General features: G+C 35.6%; 1 protein-coding gene and 1 pseudogene across 1 annotated transcript; one reads left to right on the top strand and one right to left on the bottom strand.

Annotated features, from left to right (window-relative positions):
- Positions 1 to 12,783: 12,783 nt before the first annotated feature.
- On the top strand, positions 12,784 to 13,461 carry LOC145090007 (latex serine proteinase inhibitor-like). Its single transcript, XM_079028368.1, has one exon. The coding sequence runs from the start codon at positions 12,784 to 12,786 to the stop codon at positions 13,459 to 13,461; it is 678 nt and encodes a 225-aa protein (XP_078884494.1).
- A 2,043-nt stretch (positions 13,462 to 15,504) lies between these two features.
- On the bottom strand, positions 15,505 to 16,219 carry LOC145090766 (agamous-like MADS-box protein AGL62 pseudogene; annotated as a pseudogene).
- Between the last annotated feature and the right edge of the window lie 8,241 nt (positions 16,220 to 24,460).

The following is a 24,460-nucleotide window of genomic DNA, read 5'->3' as shown; positions in this document are numbered from 1 at the left end:
TAAAAACGATCTACGTACACTACAAGAAGTGTTGGCATTACCGGCGACGCCTTTAGCGGCGACAGAGGGCATTAGCGACGACATGTAATTGACGCGTTACATGTCGCCGCTCTTTCCCTTTGTCACTGCTAAAGGGTCACCGGTAATGCTCGCAAACGGGGATCCGCGTCAAATTACCCCCATCCGTCCGATTTGTTTTCAATCCAGTGGTTGTAGAAAACACGCTGATTTTTCCCTCCAGCGAGTCGCCGCTATTGCCCTAATGTCGCTGCTAATACCCTTCTGTCGTCGCTATTGCCTATCGCCGCCAATGCCGATAACACATAACCACCTCCAGTTCCCTTTTCGGTGACATTTTTTCTGTTCTCTCCTTTCGTTCTCTCGTTTATGTTGCTACTTCTCATTTTCATAACTTGGACGAGTCGACTAAGTGAAGGATGAAAGTTAAATTCGGTGCTAGCCCCCCTGCCCCCACAAGACCGCCACACCTTCCCCCAAAACCTCCAAAACCGGCGACCCTTAAGCTCAATTCCGAAATTGCCCACATTCAATGTCAAATTCCTCCTATTTTCTATTATTTTTCTGTTTTGGTGTTATGTTGGATGATACATTGTTAGTAATTTTGAGATAAGAAGTGTTTGTGCATTTTGTTGGATTGTATGCATTTTGTAATTTTTGTTTACACCACCTGTGCTGCTTCTTCCTTCTTTGTAAGTCCACTCCATCGATCCTCTTTTAATCTCTTGATTTGTTCGTAGATCACCGATAAACACAAGACCATTCGTATTTTTTCTTGCTTCTTATGTGCGCATGAACGACGAGGAGGAATCAGGAGGTTTTAAATCTCCTGATTTAACCAAACTCCATTACAAAGTATATATGATCTGCCCCTCAACTTCTGACTTGTACGGTTTTGGTCCCTTGCTCTAAAAAATAACTAAAAATCTAGTTGTAAAAAAAGAAACATCAGTTGTTGGACAATAAGTTCCATAAGATTGTCCGCATAATATCTAAACAGAGGACTGTACGATCCCTTATCTAAAGGACATGATACTGATAAGATCAGAGTTTGACAGCGTCTTTGAGAGCTACGATTGCTAATCGGATTGTGTTTGCATATATAGTTACTAGACTTATCCAAGTGGGAGATTGTTGGATTAGTGTCTAAGGATGTAACTATATTTGGTAAGTACTTGACCCGGTTGTGCATGGTCCTTTTGGGTTGCCTTCACCATAGCAACTTGACAGGATGATTTGTTAAAAGAGAAGAGATATTATTGTTAATATATTATGAGAATAATATATTAAAGGAATAATAATGTTATTTGATTAATATAAGTCATATATTAATTAAGAATTAATTTGGTGACTTAAAGAGGTTAATTGAATAAAGGGGCATAAACTGTCAAATGTGTGATAGTTGTGTTTTGGGCTATGTATCCTTATGGATATAAGGGTGGACGGATTTTAGGGTTAGAGTACCATAAAATCATCCAAGCCTAGTATCTAGGAGGATCTTGGATTGCTTAGGGCCTAAGTTATTCAATTAGGGTTAAAGGTGAAACCCTAGTAGCTCATAGTATAAATAGATCCCTTGGGTGAGGGAAATCGGCACTCATGCAAGGCAAGGAACCCTAGAGTTGATTTCTCACCCTCCTCCTCTCTCTCTCAAGATCATTCTGTTGCTAGTTGGTGTTTGTAAGCCATTAAAGGAGTGACAATTGTGACTCTAAGCTCCAAGAAGAAGAAGTATCAAGCAAGTAATCCAAGGTATTATTCTAGATCCAAATTCATATGACTAGATTCAATTGTTTACATTAGATCTAGTATTGTAAGTCTTGGATTCAATGCATGTTCAATTAGAGAAACCTAGATCCAAGCAATTAGGGTTTGCATGTGCACATAGGAAAGTTCTTATGGCTCAAACCCATCGGTGGTATTAGAGCTTTGATTGATTTCTATTGAATTGATGCATTGGTTGATTGCTTGTTGCTTGAAAAATTCAATTTTTGTGATTATGCATGATGAACTCGGCGAATTCCTCTGTGGACTCAGCGAGTAGCTCCAACTCGGCGAGTCCATAGTGGGAACTCAGCGAGTTCGAGCGTCAGAAGGAGGTAGTTTCGGGATTTCTTGCTGTTTTACTTGAGGATACTTGCCTTAACTGTTTTGGGTCATTAAAATCCGATTTTAATCAAATATATGAGTATATTCTTGACCAAACAAAAGATAATTACCAATTAGTTAAATAATAATTTCCTTATATGATAATAATTGATTATTTGAACTGAATTGGTGGATTGTCTTGCAAGTAATATTGAATAAGATCAAATCGAGATAATCTAATTAGTTGATTTATATATTTTGCTATTTGATCGTTATGTTTTGAAAAGTTTAAAACTTGTCCTCAAGTTTTGAAATTTAAGTTTTGTGATTAAAAGTATAATTTGAATAATTTAAATTTCAAACCCTAGAATTTTACAAGTTTAAAATTCAACACTATACTAATATATTATTACAAGCTTAATATGTATATATGTATGATTAAAAATGCTAGTCTTATCGTTAGTAGGCCTCATTCACGAAGCCAGTCTATAAGGTGGGTTTAAGGTTGCTGCTTATAAAATGACACTTAATGGGTGTACACTCACATCCACCGCTTGCTTGACTAGTGGAGGGTCGTTAGCCAAACGGGTAGGATAGGGCAAACCTCCTCTCATTAATAAGTATAATGAATCTATATAAAGTAACTAAACGTGTTTCATAAAAATTCCCAATCTTAGTTACTTTAGGAAAAGTGAATTGATGCAATCCCATGAAATTACACTTTGCACCCTTGCTAAGAAGTTAGTGGAGCGTGTGTGGTTAACCGGCACACTAATTGGTTCTAAGCAAAGGTGGCAAAGGGTGATTCATTTTTTGTCATAGTTTGGTGGAGCGTGTGTGGTTTACCAGCACATCGAATAGGTGATTGTAACAATGAAGGCACCATGTAGATTTGCATGGTTATTCACACCCACTTTGTGATCCTCGGTATCCCAGTCACAAACTAGAGGGGCATATCGAGATTTAAACATGCCATTGAAAGGTTCAATGAATCTCAAAGAATCTAGGAATTCTCAATACATTTAAAACTTAAAGCATATGTTTTTCATGGTGAAGAATTAGTGAATCGTCATTCACTTACCTCCAAATTATTTGCATGTTGGATCACGACATCCCTTTTCTAATGTGTAAATAATGTTGTTGGATCCTAGCCCTAAATTTTCATTTTGGGTGTTAATTAGGGACTTAATTCTAATCAACATTGTTCCTTTCTATTTGTAGATGTCTAACGCAAACAACGCTGCTGCTAGCTCATTCACGCTAATGAGCCTTTGTCAAAAAGTGACTTTCGATGGATTGAACTTTAGCGAATGGATAAGATACATTCACACGATCGCGCGTTACGAGGACAAGGAGTATGTTCTCGATGAGAAGCTCGAGAAGATCAATCCAGAAACTGCTACTCCCGAAGAAATGGCTGTCTTTGAGACACATGAACGTGATGCAACGAAAGTCCATTGCATCATGATAGCCACAATGAACTCCGAATTCCAAAAGTCCTATGAGGACATGTATCCTTATGAGATGCATCTAGACTTGATGGAGAGATATCACCAAAGCACGAGGCAAGAGCGCTATGAGATCATAACGAATATGATCACTGCTAAAATAGGAAGTGGAGAGTCTTTAACCGTGCACTTGCAAAAGATGCAAAGGTATGTTGATCGTCTTCGCAAGTTGAATGTCAACTTTGGGGAAGATTTGGCTATCGACATTGTTCTTCACTCCTTGCCCTCATGCTACAACCAATTTAGGATGACCTACTACATGAACAAGGAAGAGGTCACCCTAAGTAAACTCTAAGGGCTCCTAAGGACTGCTGAGAGGAACCTAAAGGACAAGTCTATTGCACCAACTCCTAATCCAACCGCTGCTCCTGTTTTGGCTATTGGGCAGGGAAGGGGCAAGAAGAGGAAGGCTTCTTCAAAGAACCACCGCAAGGGAAAGTCCCAAGATGGTTCCTCTTCTAGTGGGACCAAGGTTGATCCTGCTAAGCCCAACCCAAACCCAAAGGAGGCAGAGTGCCATCATTGCCACAAAATAGGGCATTGGAAGAGAAGCTGCCTGGAATATCTGCAAGCCATCAAGGATGGGAAGATCAATCCATCTTTCGCAGGTATTTACACAATTAAATCTAATGATTCATCTCATGCTATTTCTTGGGTTCTTGATACAGGGTGTGGTTACCACATTTGTTCTGATTTGCAAGGACTAGGAAGAAATAGGGATGTGGAGCTTGGAAGAATAAATCTAATCATGGGGAACAGAAGATCGTCGCCTGTTACCAAGATTGGAGTGTATTCTTTAGTGCTTAGAAATGGATTGAATTTAGATTTAAATAATTGTTGCTACTCGCCAAATATGGCAAGAAACATCATTTCTTTTTATGGTTTATTTAGACAAGGATTTAGATATTCATTTAATAATGATAATGGTTCGATTCATGCTTATCTAAATGGTGTTTTATATTTTGAAGCAATGCCTTGCAATGGAATTTATGAAACTGTTATGGTTGTAGATAACCTAGGAAATGATGTGTTGTGTATGGATTCTTCCAATAGTATGGATAGAGCATCCTTGTGGCATTCTCGTTTTGGACATGTCAACAAGAAGCGCATAGCCCAACTCCAAAAGGATGGAGTGTTGGAGTCATTCGACCTTAGGGAAGATGACACGTGCGAATCTTTTTTACTTGGAAAGATGACCAAGTCACCCTTCACTGGCACTTGTGAGAAGGGTGAGGGTTTATTGGATCCCATACATACCGACGTGTGTAGGCCCTTTAGATCCACCACAAAGGATGGGAACCGCTTCTACGTGACTTTCACCGATGATTATAGTAGATATGGGTATATTTACTTAATCAAGCACAAGTCAGAAACGTTTGAAAAGTTCAAAGAGTTCAAGCATGAAGTGGAGAATCAATTGGGCATGAAAATCAAGATGCTTTGATCCGATCGAGGAGGAGAGTACCTAAGTCTTGAATTCCACGACTATCTCAAGGAATGCGGAATAGTTTCGCAATTGACGCCACCTAGGACACCGCAGTTGAATGGTGTAGCAGAAAGGCGTAATCAAACCCTGTTAGACATGGTTCGTTCTATGATGAGTCGTGCTTCACTACCTATCTCATTCTGGGGGTATGCCTCAGAGACTGTCGCCTATATCCTTAACCGAGTCCCTACAAAGAAGGTTGCCTAAACACCTCACGAGATGCGGACAGGGAAAGCTCCCTTGTTGGCACATATCAAGGTTTGGGGCTATGAAGTTTTCGCAAGATGAGAAACTCACGACAAACTCGAACCTCGTAGTGAGCGATGTATTTTCATCGACTACCCGTAGAAATCCTTTGGATATCACTTCTATAGACCGAGTGACAATGTTGTCTTCGTTGTGAGGAGAGGGGTTTTCCGAGAGCGAGAACTCATAAGCTAAGGAGACAGTGGGAGGCAAATCGATCTTGAAGAGATTCAAGAATTGAGTGATAAAGGAACCTCAGGAAACTCCGGTTGAACCGATTGACGAGTCCTTACCTCTTAGACGTTCCGAAAGAGTTAGAGTTCAACCCCAGTTTTATGGTTTTCATATTACTACCGAAGGGGACACGTATATTAGTGATGGTACACTAATAAATCTAGATGAACCTAATAGCTATAAGGAAGCCATGGCAGGCCCAGAGTCTGTAAAATGGAAAGAGGCGATGAACAGCGAGATTCAGTCCATGTATGACAACCAAGTTTGGAATTTGGTTGACAATGTGGCCGGACGTAAGACGGTTGGGTGCAAATGGATCTTCAAAAAGAAGACCGACATGGATGGGAATGTGCACACGTATAAGGCACGATTGGTGGCGAAGGGCTTTACTCAAACTCCTGGAGTTGACTATGATGAGACCTTCTCACCAGTTGCTAAGATAAAATATATTAGGGTGATGCTAGCCATTGCTGCATTTCATGATTATGAGATATGGCAGATGGATGTCAAGACCGCTTTCCTTAATGGGAAGTTGGCTGAGGATGTTTAAATGGCTCGGCCAGAGGGTTTCGTCGATCTGAAGCATCCCAATAGAGTGTGCAAGCTTGAGAAGTGCATTTATGGACTTAATCAAGCGTCTCGCAGATGGAATCTTTGCTTCAATGAGAAAGTCAAAGAGTTTGGATTTGTACGAAGTGAAGATGAATCATGTGTATATGTCAAGGCCAGTGGGAGTATAGTTAGCTTCCTCGTTTTGTATGTCGATGACATACTGCTCATAGGAAACAACGTCCCAACTTTGCAGGAGGTTAAGTCCTGGCTCGGGAAGTGCTTCGCTATGAAGGACCTCGGTGAGGCTTCCTATATTTTGGGAATAAGGATAGTGAGAGAACGAAGTAAGAGACTAATAGGACTTAGTCAGAATACTTACTTGGATAAAGTACTAAAACGTTTTAGTATGGAAAACTCGAAGAAAGGAGAACTACCGATACAGAGTAATGCCAAATTAGTAAGACTCAAAGTCCGAGTACAGAACCTGAGATAGCTGAGATGAGCCGAGTACCCTATGCTTCCGTAGTTGGCTCAATCATGTACGCTATGACTTGTACTCGCCCTGATGTGACCTTTTCTTTGAGCATGGTCAGTAGATATCAAGGGAACCTGGGAAAAGCTCATTGGATTGCGGTCAAGAATATACTTAAATACCTTCGGAGGACCAAGGAATGGTTCTTAGTCCTCGGAGGGAGTGATGACTTAAAGGTGTGAGGGTATAGTGACGCAAGTTTCTAGACCGACAGGGACAACTACCGTTCGCAGTCGGGCTGGGTCTTTACCCTTAATGGAGGAGCAGTGACTTGGAAAAGTTCCAAACAAGAAACCGTAGTTGATTCAATGTGCAAATCAGAGTACATTGCAGCGAGTGAAGCGTCTAAGGAGGTGATGTGGTTGAAGAACTTCATTGGTGATCTTGGAGTTGTGCCTGCCATAAAGGAGCCTATGGAAATTTTTTGTGATAATGAGGGAGCGGTTGCCTTGACCAAGGAATCGAGGGATCATGGTAGATCTCGGCATATCGACAGAAAATATCACTTTATTAGACATCGAGTAGAAGAAGGATACTTAGTAGTAAAGAGGGTATCCTCGGAGGATAACCCAGCAGATCCGCTTACGAAGGGACTGAGCAGGGTTAAGCATTTGCAGCACGCTAGGAGCATTGGGCTGAAAGACGATATTAGTTTAGATTAGATAGTTTTGGAAACATGTAATAGATAAATGTAATTGACATTTGATGATTAAATAAAGGAGTATTATTTACAAGTAAAGCTACTGTCTTATGTTAATTGTTTAACTATTGTTTCACTTTGCATGTTTTGACTTCCTGAATAATTGAGTTATTAAGAATAATCGAATTATTTGAATGGTCCACAATCGTTCATATGTTGGAAGTAGGTATGAATGAAGATTGTCATGAAATTGTGTGTAGATTGTCTAAAAGGTATTAGACATAGCAAGAGTTTGCTACAACGTTCATGAGTACTTAAGTTTTGAGCATTGGAATAAACCCGCGCTTGCTGGAGTCACTTTTTGGAATGAGACACAAGTGATCGCAAGACGATAATATCACATGGTCTTAAAACCAAGATATATGGTTTATTGTTTATTAATTGGTTGTGCATTGATAATGCGAAACCACATCAGTAAAGTGATGTCATAAAACGCATTGTTGTGTATGGTTGATTAGTAAATAGTAAATGCATATAAGTCGAAGTTTATCTGATACTTTTATCCTAAGAGGGTAAAAGCGATATTAGGGCCCCTCGATGATTTGATTTGACTTATGTGTCGGGCCCGGTCAGGACTGAATTGATGTGTTCAATTAAGTTCTATGTATAATGAATATGAGATCGAGAAACCAATTGTTGGACAATAAGTTCCATAAGATTCTCCGCATAATATCTAAACAGAGGACTGTACGATCCCTTATCTAAAGGACAGGATACTGATAAGATCAGAGTTTGACAGCGTCTTTGAGAGCTACGATTGCTAATCGGATTGTGTTTTCATATATAGTTACTAGACTTATCCAAGTGGGAGATTGTTGGATTAGTGTCTAAGGATGTAACTATATTTGGTAAGTACTTGACCCGGTTGTGCATGGTCCTTTTGGGTTGCCTTCACCATAGCAACTTGACAGGATGATTTGTTAAAAGAGAAGAGATATTATTGTTAATATATTATGAGAATAATATATTAAATGAATAATAATGTTATTTGATTAATATAAGTCATATATTAATTAAGAATTAATTTGGTGACTTAAAGAGGTTAATTGAATAAAGGGGCATAAGCTGTCAAATGTGTGATAGTTGTGTTTTGGGCTATGTATACTTATGGATATAAGGGTGGACGGATTTTAGGGTTAGAGGACCATAAAATCATCCAAGCCTAGTATCTAGGAGGATCTTGGATTGCTTAGGGCCTAAGTTATTCAATTAGGGTTAAAGGTGAAACCCTAGTAGCTCATAGTATAAATAGATCCCTTGGGTGAGGGAAATCGACACTCATGCAAGGCAAGGAACCCTATAGCCGATTTCTCACCCTCCTCCTCCTCCTCTCTCTCTCAAGATCATTCTCTTGCTAGTTGGTGTTTGTAAGCCATTAGAGGAGTGACAATTATGACTCTAAGCTCCAAGAAGAAGAAGTATCAGGCAAGTAATCCAAGGTATTATTCTAGATCCAAATTCATATGATTAGATTCAATTGTTTACATTAGATCTAGTATTGTAAGTCTTGGATACAATGCATGTTCAATTAGAGAAACCTAGATCCAAGCAATTAGGGTTTGCATGTGCACATAGGAAAGTTCTTATGGCTCAAACCCATCAGTTTAATAGGTTTATCAGATGGAAAAAGAAAACTCTCCAGAATTCCACAAAGAGATGTCAGCCCTTTCAATGGGTTCACAAATGGATGTTTATACTTACACCGCGTGCATAGTCAACGGTGTTAGGTTTATGGTACTTAGTCGTGATGCACAACGCAAAACACAAAACTCTGGGGTTCTAGCAGTTGGTGAGAATGGAGAGAAATATTATGGCCGATTAGAAGAGATTATGGAGGTGCAATATCCATATGATTATTCGACTGTAATATTTCAGTGCAAGTGGTTCGATACGGGAGATATTCCTGATGATAATTTCATAAGTATTGACACAGAAAAAGAAGCGTACCAAGATGATCAACTTATATATGCTTCGCAAGCCAAACAAGTGTTCTACATCCGCGAGCCTGTTAATCGTCAAAGAAACTAAAACAATAACCCTAGTTGTGTCGTCGAGCATGTTAATCATCGAAATATTTGGGATCTACCATCCGACAATGCTCGTGTCCAAAATGCTTACAGTGACTCTGTCCAAGATGTCGACAATGTGGAGGCCGAAAATGTTGACATAGTTCAAAACAATTCTTCATCTGGAGCTAGACTTTTTATCGACTTCTCACAATACTTTCAAAACAATGTTGATGTAGCTCAAAACAATGTTGATTATGATGATGAAGACGAAACTGAAGTACCTCCGCCAACGGGTAGAATCGATAATGTTTCCGATGAAGAGACTGATTATATGATGACGATTCTGATTATGATACTGATGAAGAAGACATTGAAGTATATGACGAAGATTCTGATTAAAAAAATCAAATGTTTTTTTTTCTAATAGAAACTTTATTTGAAATGTACCTTTAAATCATATTGTTTGTCTAACTTTTATTTATGTTGTTTGTCTATATTGTATATCTTACAATTTCGCAGGGTAACTAACTTTTATTCATATTGTATTTCTATATTGTACATCATGTAATTTACAGGCTACAGATGAGGTTTACTTGGGCGATACTCTTGGCCATGATGGTCGATGTTATGGGGCTTGGACATGGAGGTGATGGAGTCAGGGATCCACCACCTCCAGTAGGCTTTGGTCGTGGTCAGCACGAACAGGATGATGAGCTTTATTATGATATATTTATTAAATATTTTTATTATTTTATAATAAGTTATCGTGACTAATATTTTTAATTGTATTTTTTCAGCCGAGCTTTCAAAAAAAAAGGGGGCATTTCAAAAAATATCGAGCTGGGAAAGTTGATACGAGCAAACAAGGGAAAGTCCGCGGATTTGGATTTCGACAAGGAGATCACATATTCCCTGTCGGGAAGCGTGATAATTGGTTCACACATGAAATTGAGAGGTATTTATGGAACAACGTCCCTTTTAACGTATCTAGTTGGGACAATGTTTCCCCCGCCTTAAGGAACGCAACAGTTGTGCATCTAAAGGTAACTTGGATACAAATTTAAGTTTAGTTGTGATTGTTATTTAATTAAATAATTTTTTTTGTATTTTTCAGAATAAATTTGATTTGGATAAGGTTAACATGGATCCGGAGCGTACTCAATTGGTGCGGAGCATTGATTAGAGTCTTGCAAAAGTTTACACAGGCTGAAAAAGTAAAGCTCGTTCTTATTTTAAGGAAATCGGGGGGGGGGGGGGGGGGGGGGGGGAGGGGGGGCTACAGATATCCCAGTCGCATTAAACAACCCCCCCCCCCCAAGGGTATGTCACATAAAAATTGGGCGAAGGCAGTCGAACATTTTCAAATGCCAGAATTTTTAAGGCGTTCGGCGTCAAATACAGAATGTCGTGCAAAACAAGTAGTTGAGGGGGGTCGAGCTCATACAACAATGCATGTTTCAAAGAAGTAAGTTATGATATATTTAATTATTTATTTAACGTATAAGTAATCTAATTTTTAATGTTAAATAGGATATCAGTCGAATCAAAGTTTTTCATAAAGCTAATTCGAATCGCCAAGGGCTATTTTATAGTCTTGCGGTCGAACAACAATACGTAAGTGGTTAATCAGTATTTTCATATAAGTGTTTATATCATCAAGGGTATTTAGTAATCTAATTTTTATGATTTTTATTATTTTTTAAAAATACAGAATGCTTTACTCGAGGAGATCAACCAACGAACCCAAGCTACTTCTGAAGCAAGCAGTCTAACACCAACTGATATAAAAAACTGTTTTGAAAGAATATTGGGTGTTCGACGCGGACATAGCAGAGGCATTGGGCGTAAACCCCCTACCGTTGTGTCCATGTACGATCAAGAACAACCAGTGACACAAGAACAACCACAATCACAGGTAATTGTTAGTTATGATTTGATATGTTGATATTTTGTAGTTTGGTAATTTTTTGAAATACAATGCTATAATGGAAAGTAGAATGCTATAACGATATGTTGGTTATGATTTGATATGTTGATATTTTGTAGTTTGGTAATTTTTGGAAATATAATGCTATAATGGAAAGTAGAATGCTATAATGATATGTTGGTTATGGTTTGATATGTTGACATTTTGTAGTTTGGTAATTTTTGGAAAGTACAATGCTATAATGGAAAGTAGAATGGTATAATGATATGTTGGTTATTGTTTGATATAATGGAAAGTAGATGTATGTTTAAGTGCATTTGATATGTTGATATTTTGTAGAATGGTATAATTATAATGCTATTATGATATGTTGGTAATATATTTTGTTTTCTTTATAGATAGAAATGTTGCAAACAATACTAAAGGACCCAGTTTGTTCTGCAGCATTGGAAAAGTGGTTTCGCTCATTGTGATGAGGACAGGTAGTTACTTTAGGATTTTATGATATGTTTTGTAATTTGGAAGAATAGTTTAGAATGTGGTATGGATTAATATTTTAGATTGGTTGTGTATGGATTAATATTTTGGATTGGTTGTGTATGGATTAATATTTGTATTAAAAGTTATCAGATTTTATAAATGCTATATTGTTTTTTTTATAAATTTAATGTTAAATAAAAAAGAAACCAAAATTGTTTTTGCGGCGACATCTTTTGTGGCGACATAAATGTATTAGTGGCGACAGGTCAATAGCGGCGACATACATGTATTAGCGGCGACATGTCAATAGCTACGACGATCTACCTTTAGCGGCAACTAGAAACGTATTAGCGACGAAACATCATTGGCGACGCATTTGCAGCGACACGTCGCCGCTAAAGGTATTAGCGGTGACACACCTAACCTTTAGTGATGACAGGCGTCCCTGCTGTTGCCCAGTCTTCTTGTAGTGGTAGGATTCCAATCTTGACCACTTTTCCTCAATGTCTTGGAGAGAGGACAATCTCACCATATCACTAACTAAAGCATGATTAACTCTACATAAATTATATTATCAAGCATTTCCAGATATATTTCCATATTAACTCTACATAAATTATCTTTTTTTTTTTATGTATTTCCATTTATGCCGATATTTTCTACTTGGTTGCCATATTAAGAACCTTTTGATGACTATATCACGTACTGATGGATACAAGTTTCCTGATTTAGTCATTGTAATAATCATTACAAAAATTCCTTTTTGCGGCGTATTTGACATGTCACCTTTGACAAAAGAGAAGAAAATGCCATTCTCGTTGATAACGAGAGTAAGCTCAAATGTAAACAGAAAAAACATGTCTGAAAGCATTTAGAAACAGTTAAAATGCTTGAAAGATGCATTAACAGTGCACCCTTGATTTACATTGCTAATCCTATAAATATATACCGACCTCTAACTATATAATTACACCACCCATCAATTAAAAAATTGTACACAATCATGAAGCCATTATTGTCTTATGTTCTCTTGCTTCTCTTCATCATCACTACACAGTTATTAATCTCTTCTACCACCACCACCGGGACTGCAGCGGCCACTGAAGACATAGTAAAAGACTCTGAAGGGAAAGAGGTATTGGATAATGTTCCCTACCACATTGGTCCAGTCATCACCGGAACCGGAACCGGAGGCCGGATCAAGTTAACTGACACCATGTACAATAAGAACGTTTGTCCACTAGACGTGGTGCAGGACCCATCTGAGGATAACTTAGGGGGCCAGTTCATGTTCACTCTCATTGGTAAGGAAAAGTATCTCCTCACCTCACGCATTCTTGGTATTGATTCTGGCTCCCCGAAGGGTGAATGTGAGGAGTCTACATTTTGGACGATCCCAGATGTGGAAGAACCACCACCGTCTAACTTGATTACAACTGGTGGCGGTTTCGATCAATCTTTTACATGTTTCCAGGTTGTGGAGTATCCTAAACCAACAAGTCCGGAGGTGCCTAGCTATATGCTTCAACACTGCCCCTCATTTTGTGGCGCAGGCCCTCAAACTTGCTTTAACATAAGCATTTACACAGATAATGGAGTCAGACGGCTTTCTTCCATCACTGGTGGTTATCCTTTTGAGTTTGCGTTTTATAAGGTCAAAAGAACCCATGATACTTTGTGATTTTCATAATCTGGAGCAAAAAATAAGGAATATGTAGGAGTCCATATGGATATTATTCCAATTATAAATTAATGAGACTCCGCTCCAATAATAGAAACTATGGTTATACTTTAGTGATGAAGTTGATACGACATTTTTTTTATTTTTTTATTTTTAATTTTCATATAATTTTTTCTAAACATTTTTTTACAATATTTTTAAAATGTTTCATAGATTTTTTATAACTTTTATACTTTTTTATAACAAAAACTTACTAACTATTAGTTAACACGTATAAAAAAATTATAATTTTTTCAAAAAAGTTTACAATATATTTTTGTTTAAAAGAAGTTGTATTAAAATTGTATATATGATTAGAGTATAAAAAATTAAAAACTTATAACCGAAGTTTAAAACGTTGTATTAAGAAATATAAAACAAGTTTATAACTTTTCTGTAAATAAGTATAGCAACTAACTTATAAAATTAAAAAATGTTGTAAAAAACTATACAAAAATTAATAAAAAAAAACCTTAAAAAATATTCTAAAAAATCTTTGAAAAATTGTAGAAAAATTAATTTGTAAATGAACTCAATTTAAGTTGAATTCATAATAAATTAATGTTTAACATGAGACAAATAGAAAACATACAAAAACACATAAGTTGGTTATTTTTTTAAATATTAAAATGTATTTAATGGCACCCTTATTTTTGGAAAAACAACTTCCTTAACCACGGTTTTGTGCCAATTTCGTGTCACTATTCCCTCGCTGAAAAATATTAAGCTATGTCTCACATTTAGGAGTCATTGTTCACGAACCTCTATGGTCACGTTGATTAAGTAGTGAGTAGTGTGTGAATTTGAAAATAGGTTAATAGGTTATCAATATTGTTAAAAAAATAAATATTTAATGGCATCTCGACAAACTGTTAAAAGGATATATATATATATATATATATATATATATATATATATATATATATATATATATATATATATATATATATATATATATATATATATATAATGGCATCTTGAAAACAAATAAAATAGTTATTTTCCAAATTTAGTCATTTATCTTCTTGCTTCTTTGTTCTGTTACCATGTTCTGCTACTTGTTCACTTTCAGTCCTCATATTTCTCATTTCTTGGTAAACGCCAAAACTTAACATACATTTACACCTATAACTAGTCACTAATTACATCTAGGAGAGTGCTACTAAGTTCAAGCAAAGAGAACCAAACAAGCTAATACACTATATCAACTAGACTTAAATTAACATGAGACAATAGATTCAAATACAGTAATTAGGAATCTTTTTGTGGTCTTCTTACTGATCAAATAGTGATGGGGGTTAATCGGTGCATATAGTGGCAGAGATTGAGGGTGTGACAGGGTATGTTGAATCCCTATTTTTTCATCTTTCATATTTTACTGTAACGTAACCCACATCATCCACCTCCTAAATCTTTCATTTCATTTTTCAAATTGCGCACCCGTTTTCATTTTTCACCCAATTTTTGTTTAATACAAATAATAAGTACTGAAGGAGTGTTTCTATGCAATGATGGATAAAATTGATGATGAGGTATGCATAATCCTCGATACCCTTAAAGGTAAGCAATAGCTGACGTAGGTAGAGTAGTCCAAGTGGGGATATTAAAACAGAGGAACCCAAACTAATGTCCAAGACGCTCCAATTAATTTGTGAGCATGAAGAAAAAGGGGCTAATACACACAAACCTTATTCAATGCATGAACATCTCATTTTTTTCCCAAATGAATAAAGCTAAAAGATCGAGCCTCAAGAGAACTAAAGAAGGCTGGGCGTTCAATTTCCCTAAATATAGAGAATCAATTTAGTTATTAATTTAAAATAACTTAGATAATGAAATTTCAATATAAATTTTATTTAATAATTTTGTTAAGGTTTCAATTTATTCCTAACACGATGACAAGCAAGATTCAAAGTCCATAGATCATCGTTCAATGGCCGGTGTATATACATGAAAATTAATTTAAAAAGCATAGTAGCTAGTAAGGTACTAACTAGCAAATCGGCCAAAAACATAATAACTGCTTAAAACAAACCATGGCCATAGCCATAGCTATGGACGTGAGAAGAAGTACAAGATGCTGAAATGATGGGGTTAGGCTTCATCTCATAATAATCAGCATCACCGCTAATAACATTATTAGTACCAAAAATTGTCACAGAGTTAGCATTCTCGAGGAACAGCTTATTGGCCTGTATGGAGATAGTCTTCTTGAGTTCCTCCATTGAATCCTTCAGTTGTTCAAGTTCATGGAGATTCAAGTCCTCAATAGGTGCTTCCCACCAGAACTGGTTCTGGCTAGCCTTTCTCATTTCATCAAGGGTCTCCCTTCTTTTCTTCTCAGCTTCTAACTCGTCCCTCATGTGCGTTTGCTGCAAATTTAGATCAGGAATGGAAGCTATCCTATGCGCCTCTACAAGATGTAAATTTGTAGGCATAGGATTAATTTGCTTTCGGGTCAGAAATCTATCAACAACCGAGTCAACTTTAGGATGGCCAAAGGAGTAAACTTTTCCAGCCGGAGAAAAGACCACGATAGCGATGTCAACCCCACACAATGTGCAAAGCTCGCTAGCCTTCTTAAACAGCCCTACTCGTCTCTTTGAGAAAGTCACTTGCAGATGAGATTTTTTCTGGATTTGTGCCATTTTAATCTTTTGGCGACCCAAACTTCTCTTTGGCGCCATGTCTTAAGATCTTCAACTAGAAACTTGATTAAGATGGAGGGTCTTGGATACTAAAGTTTAGTGAAACATGCCTATTTATAGGTGATGAACAAGTATTAATTGTAGTCATTATTTGGGAGTTATAAAATCTTGGTTTTTAATACACGGATATCAGGACAATCAATTTCTTGTTGTCAACATCATTATGCAAACTATTTGACATTTGTCAGTTACAAAGTCAACACCCTGTATTTGTTGTATGCCAGACTGTATTTATTTAATAAGTTTAATGTTTTAGAACAGCGGTTAATAAAAATATATCCCAAATATGAAGGTAGACAACAATTACAAGGAAAGAACCATAAAACGAGATAAACAATAAAGAGAGAACCTATCTAGGTTTTTTTTTCTTCCCTTTTTTTTTGTTTGGCTCTATGCTTAATCCATATATACAAAAGAAGAGGGTAAGAGGCCTTGACTTTATAAGTTCAATAGTTGGTGATTATTTGGAAAATGCTTGTTTCAACTTTCAAATTAAAGAAATCCTCTGTATTTTACTCACTAAAGCTAGATCATAATATATATATTGTAATTAATAATAAAAATCTTGCTAAATAGCTTCTGTGATGAAAATTTCAACTATTATATCTCCGCAAACTTCATGTGGTGATCAGTTTGCATGTTCCATGGACACTATAGACAAAAAAAAATATTATAAATTCTCTTTGGTTTTCATAAGTTGCTTAATAATCATTTTATGTCCAAATTATTTCTGAAAATTCTATGAAAAATGACGGGTGGAGTGCAAATATATATAAGGTTAATGATCGACACATGTATTCTCAATACGACGTATACATATACATAGTGCCTAATATTGTTTCTCATACATAAAGATATGGTTATTAATCGAAAATGGCATAAGTATATGTGAAAAATATAACAACTAATTTAGTAAGAAGTTATGGACAATCGCATCTTACGGGTATGAAATCAAACATAATAAAAACAAAATATTAAATTGCTAAATCACATTTATTCATATGCAAAAAAAAAAAAAAAAAAAAAAAAGCATTTATTTCGACCATATATGCAACAAATTGACAAAATGGCAGTATAATTAAAAATAAAATTAAAAAAAAAACATTTATTTCGACCATATATGCAACAAATTGACAAAATGGCAGTATAATTTATAGTAGATTTCTTTTTGAAAGAAATATTATATTAGAGTTGTTAAATAGCTGATTTTATTTGTCTGTTTGTGGGACTATCATTATTTTATAAAATTGACCAATATAATTACCAACTATATCAACCTAAAAACGGTCACCTTAATTTTAGTATTTGGATCTTTTAGTCTTTGTTGTTCGTAAGGCTGGTCTTCATAAGGATAGTCAAACTTTACCAAATAAAGTCTCAAACATTCAAGATAAATTGTAACACACTATTTCTATTTCTGTTTTTTCATTCTTTAATGGGGGGTTTAATAGTCCAAGTAAAGTAGAAGGATGAAGAGAAGCAGGAAGTCATTAATCGCAATTGCTGAAAAACTGAAAAGGTTGGAATTAATCATAAGGGTGCGGGGTGTCCCTTAGTAGACACGGTGCGCCGGACCCCTTGGGCTGGAAGCCTTTTTTAGGGTTTTAGGGCTCTTTAAACACCATTAACTCTCTAGGGTTGTATCATTTGCAGCCTGTTTCATCATCCCTAAAGAGAGTTTCCAAAAACCCTAGCTTCCCCTATGGCAATTGGGAAATTCCCGTCAACAACCATCACTAGAGATTATCATCGACAAATAATAACAATAGAGTTTTTCATATTTCGGAAAAATATGATTAGATATGCTATGATTTATGAGTAAAAATAAGATTAATAGGGTAAAAAATAAGTGACCAAAAGTTATACCACTATTAATAATGATAAGTGTACTCGAACGTAATTAAAAGGAAATTCGTAGTACTCCGAGAGATAACAACTTTAAAAGGCAAAATGTCAAAAATGGAGCTTGTATAATAAATATACGATTTTAATATATATATATATATATATATATATATATATATATATGTATAATACGAGTTAAAAAAATATTAAGGAAAGTTGTAATACTAGTAGAGAGTTATATAAATATATAAATAGGATAAAAAACAAGATTCATATAAGGAAGATATGAATATTTATAAAAGATTTAGCGATGCATGTCAAGTGTGCGCCATTCTCGACGTGCACGTCTGACACCCAGATTCATCGATAATGGAAAAACGTGGACCACCAAGAGTGTGACACATGATAAGCTCTAGATGGATCCACGAGTCGTGTGCACGACATGCATGAAGTGCATCGCACACATATGCACTATAAATAGAGGTGCTCACTTTCTAAATTCTTCACACCCAAAAATCTCTCTTTTTCTTGATCTATCTCGAAAGCTTTCCCAATGAAGCGAAGGTTCGGGTGCAGTAGTCAGGATACTTTGGATCATGCTACTAGGGTGAGTTCACGGCCCCACTTTACTATTTTAAAGGTTTTACGGGGGGAGGGGGGGGGGGAGGGAATACATGCTTATCAAACTGCTTTATATATATATATATATATATATATATATATATATATATATATATATATATATATAAAGTCATATAAAACATGAAACCTTAGGATAATCTAACCAAATATACTATAGCTAGTTGTAATGAATGATATTATGCCTAAGAATTATGATGTCTGATAGTCTAGGAAGAGATATTACCTAAATGTTATACTGTCCAATTTCTTAGGATAACATAGTACCTAAAAGTAATGTTGGTCAATTATATGAATATGCATTGTATGTAGTTGTTACTCTACACTAATATCATGTATTCAAATCATAAATAAATAAGATATATATATATATATATATATATATATATATATATATATATATATATATAGGCTTAGGTTATTTTGTTTTTACTAAGTATTGTGTGCCAGAATGCATAAATCTGGACCAATGGATGAAATTAATCAATGGACATGATTTGAGGGTGTATGATATTACAATGGGGTAACATATAGCATATAATCACACAATTTTAAGCAAACGGGTATTTTGGACAATTAACTACATTTATAAAAGGAAATTTTTGGATTTTTAGGGATGATTAATTCTCCTAATTTAAAAAAAAATCTGAATTTTTTAATTAATTCAATTTCAAATTTTTACCGATTTTATTCTGCCAGAATATTATTTGTTAGAATGATGCTCTTTCAGAATTTTATTCTAATAGAATATTATTTTGTTAAAATGATGCTCTTTCAGAATTTTATTCTAATAAAATATTATTGAAGAAAAACAAAATTTTTGAATCAATTCTAATATATTCTTATACATCCAAACTTAAATACAAATTCATACATATTCTTACATTCTAATATAATTATACATATTCTAAAAGAATATCAAGGTCTTCAACGTCTTCTTCCAGCCATTCCTATCACAAATACAACAAAAACTAATACTTGTTAAAAACATGTTACTTACAATTATCTATCACTTAATATATTCTGGTAGAATACATTGAATATGATATAATACATATAATACATTTTGGCAGAATACATCGATTTTATTCTGATAGAATAAATTCTGATAGAATATATAGAATACATTCAAAGGTATTGTATTTACAGCTAGTAATTCTGACAGAATGCATACCACAAGGTTAAATTCTTTAAATACTCTTTCAGGCATTTCAACAAGCACTTGTTAGACATTATCATCAAACAAGCCAAAAACCATATTTGATTTACTTGCAATAGTTTACATATAAACATAATTTCCAGCAACATGATTTAGAATGCATACCACAAGGTTCAAAGAGTAAATTAATTTGTGTTGATGAAAAATAAAAAGGCACAAACAACCTAGAATTGTATTCCATAACCGAAAGAAAAACAAAATATATGGCAGGCCCATTAAAGCATAGAAACGTGGTTTTCATATAAGATTTGAAAACATTATTTTGTAAGAAAGAAGAGCATCCACATAAAAGAAATTTAAAACTCATCAACTTGAACACATGAATAAAGAATGTTACTTACATTATAAGGCCCTGATACAAGAGCTGGAACCATACGAACTAACATCTTTTTCTATGCTTCCTTCTAACTGAAAGTGACTCATTAAGCAAGAAAGAAATTTTTTTGGAATAAGTAACTGAAGTTCACTGAGACATTTTAACAAACAGTTGGTGTGCAAATCGGAATATTTTCAATTCCACCAACAGTTCACTAAGAAAGCAAGCCGGTCCTTCTTTCAGGAATTTAGTCGAGCACCTTATGTGCATAGCTCGTTCTTCTTGAACACGTTAGGTTTTCCCTTACTGGACCATCCAATTCAGCGAACAATAGAAATAGATAATTTGAATCACAAGTTAACGATCCGTAATTAATGAGAATTGAAGAGTTGTTACCGGATAAATAAGGGCATAAGAAATTTGCTCGATTTGGAAAAGCTTTAGAGAACCGATCATCGAAGGAACTGTAACAATGATGCAGAAACATACACCGGCTTCTTGTGACTCCAAAATTACCTCGATGTTGAAGCTAGCTTCGATTGGAGATGGAGCCACCGAGAATAACATCTTCTTAATCAATGGAATGGGGAAACAGATTTGCAGCAAGAGGAGGTTTGACTACCTCTTTTAATCAGACGATGTTCATTCGTCCATAACAAAATTGGAGGAGGCATATTACGTATGATATAGAAGGCTAGGGTTAAATAGTTGGTCAAACAGATTTTTATGGCAATTTCCATGAATTAAGGGATTTTATTTTAATTAGCATGCTAAAGTTACATAATTACCCTTATTACAATTTTTAATTATTTAATTATTCCTAAATTCCTATTGGTGCACACAGGCACACAATAGTTATCAAAAACATTTGAACCTATCTCTCTCTCTCTCTCTCTCTCTCTCTCTCTCTATATATATATATATATATATATATATATATATATATATATATATATATATATATATAGAGAGAGAGAGAGAGAGAGAGGGAGAGAGAGAGAGAGAGAGAGAAATTTATGAGATATAGAAGCTATAATTATCAAATATAAAGTAAAAGAATTATATTGTGTTAGTTATAGGAATTACTAAGTAAGAAATTTAAAAGATAAAAAGACCTAATGTTAATGCGTTAGTGAGCTGTTATTATTCATCGTTAACCTGATTACATTCAGCTACACCGAACCTATAATAGTTAATCTTGCGAGAGCCAGAAATATATGTATAGATCTATACAGGGTTTGACACCCCCACCTGTGATTGCTAGGTACAATACCGACATGATAGCTTTCTTCATATAAGTATCATTCGACATCCAATAAAGTGTCATGATGGGGAAATTATTAGTCCACGACGTCAATTATAGGGGCTCATGGTAATACATCCCGACAACCTTAAGGAAATAACCTACCTAGATGGACGCCTTCGAGTAGCTAATAAAACAAGTTATGATTGGTAAAATATCCTACAAAGTTAGTAAATTAGGATTGGTAAAATATCTTATAAAGATAATAATTTTGATTGGTAAAATATCGTATAAAGATAATAAATTAAGATTGTTAAATATTCTATAAAGATAGTAAATTAGGATGGATAAAATATTCTATAAAGATTGTAAATTAGGATTAGTAAAACACTCTATAAAGATAGTAAATTAGGATTGGTAAAATATCCTATAATGATAGTAAGTTAGGATCAGTAAAATATCTCATAAAGATAATAAGATAGGATTGGTAAAATATCCTAAGGGTGTATAATAAATTAGGATTAATAGAATATCCTAAAAAGAAAAGAATACAAAACCTTAGAATTTAATGTATTCGGGAAACCTATAAGTTTCAAGATACAAGGAACTGTGGAAGATACAATCTAGTAAAATTTAGGAAACAAGGAATATAAGTAAAATGATCGTAATCATTTTAAAAGTTTCTAAAAAAAATTCAAAGAGTTTATTTAATGTTTATTTAAACCTGTGAACTCACCAACATGAAGTTGGTGTTTTCAAAACCCCGTGTATTCCTAGGATGGAGTAAGGATCAACGCAGGAAAGGACAATCAACTTGAAGATATATATAGGTTTTATTTATTCCATGTAATAGACATCATTAACTTGTAAAAAGGTAATTGTCGTTTGTTCGCTGTGATTTGGGTAATCTATGTAACTGTCGTCACCCCTCGACGCTTCTGCTAACAGTCGGGGGATGTCTGACAGAATGGTATCAGAGCTACTTGCTATAGCGAATTAGTACGTCCTTAGGAATTACGAATATAACCTAGGACATAAACTCCGGTTAGTTTTGTCCTCAAACCTATAAATAAAAGTATTATTATTAATTACACAACTGATAGACTTACGGGAAAGGTGACTAGTTTGAACTGTCACTTGGGATGCTGGATTTCAAAACTACTATATGTTAAAATTAATGATCCTGCCCTACGACACTTCTCATCTGGCCAATCCTTATTTGATAACCTAGAAGTACAAAACAATAATAATCCCTAACCCATAACAATTAAATATACAAATCAAGAACGCAAACTATGTAAGTCATTCATCTAGGTTAATTCATTGTGTAAAGGTTGAGTCACAACTAAACGTAGCCTGGTCACCTATGTTTATTCTTGGATGGACCAATACATTAACTGAATTTGGACTCGGTAAATGATAAAATAGAAACCATGCATACATATCTAATACAAACCAAAGTAAAAAATATAAACATACATAAGTGTATCAAAAAAAATATATCCCACAAAAATAAGTAGTATCAAAATACAAACAAATAAATCAACCCTCCCACCTACTTGTCACTGCTCTCATACTTTTCCTCCTCATCCTCCATAATGTCATCATCGGTATCTCCATGATGTGTACCTGAAGGGCCAACATCATCATGACCAGCACCCATTGGCTGAGCATGTGGGGGAAATGCAGGACCTGCCTGAGGAAAGGGTGGGTGATCCATCCCCAAATATTGCATTACCCCATAAATTTAGGCCATAATCCAGCGATGTTCCTCCTATAAAGCATCCAAAAGTTGCATCACATCACGTAGATTCAGCTCTTGATCAGCCTCCGCATACATAGGTCTTTAACGCCTCTCGAAGGCACAGGGATGTCAAAAAGTTCCATGGGACCCCGTTCCCATGTGGGCCCTATCCCATTTGGGGGAATTTTTCTAAAACAATCAGGGTCGGGCGCAAGGTTAACCCTCGTTTTAATTTCGGGGCGGGGGCGGGGGTAGGCAGTCACGTCCCAAAACCCCTAATGGGGACCCCGTTAATAAATTACACATATATTTACATATATTAATTATATAAATATAATAGACAATAACATGATTTTGAGCTTCCAAAATTCATCAAAAAGCATGTTTTTAAGTTGTTAGTATAATGTTTTTAAGATGCCATAACTTTTTTATTTTGAACGTGTAAAATTCTGCTATAAATAATTATTTGTTACCTAAAAGTAGCCTCTTTCATCCTAAATGACAATTTCTTTTAGCCCAAAAAAAGACAACCAAAAATCAATCAGGGGCGGGGGAACAGGGGCGGGGGTGGGGGTAGTAAAGAGGATTCGGGGCGGGGGCGGGGTAGGAAGGCTGAACATTTCGGGGGCGGGGGCGGGAGATGCACTCCCCGTCCCGTTTTCCCCCTTGGCATCCCTACGAAGGTAGGCTTAAGGATATGCTTTGACTCCACCTATCAGATCGACTCCACGACATCATTATCAGGAACCCTCCACTTTGGATCATCCCTTTGAACCAAAACCCACATCTTCCCTAGAATAGTTGTACCTAAATCTCTTATACGAATAAGAACCATCCCGCTAGTATCAACGTCGTAAGACATGGCCAATCGAGTGACCTAATGGCCACCACAGATCCTACTCGAAAGCATAGAACCTAAAGCCATACTAGACAAATAGATAGCAAGAGCAAAGCGAACATTGAAGCGAACCTCAGTCTAAGTAAGGAACCACATGTAAAAGAGGCTGCCAGAAGGAACCTTTTCACACTCCTCATGGTGACAAATAGTATAAGCAATTAATCGGTGAAGCAACCGATAAGTAGTAGATCTAAAAGAACTCTAATTGGCTGTCCTAGAAACATAGATCCCCCTAGCATTACCCCAAACCTGCAGATAGCTATACTCTTGAGGTGGCACATTAATGTTGATGTCAAGATAAGCAAAGAAGTGAGGACTAGTGGTCTCCTCCTCTGTATAAATCCCTAG

Source organism: Lactuca serriola, chromosome 2 (genome assembly GCF_051521515.1).
Source record: "Lactuca serriola cultivar US96UC23 chromosome 2, Lser_US96UC23_V15, whole genome shotgun sequence".
Classification (NCBI taxonomy): Eukaryota; Viridiplantae; Streptophyta; class Magnoliopsida; order Asterales; family Asteraceae; genus Lactuca; species Lactuca serriola.
Note: the sequence above shows the minus strand (reverse complement) of the source record. Positions and strands in the feature narration are given on the sequence as shown.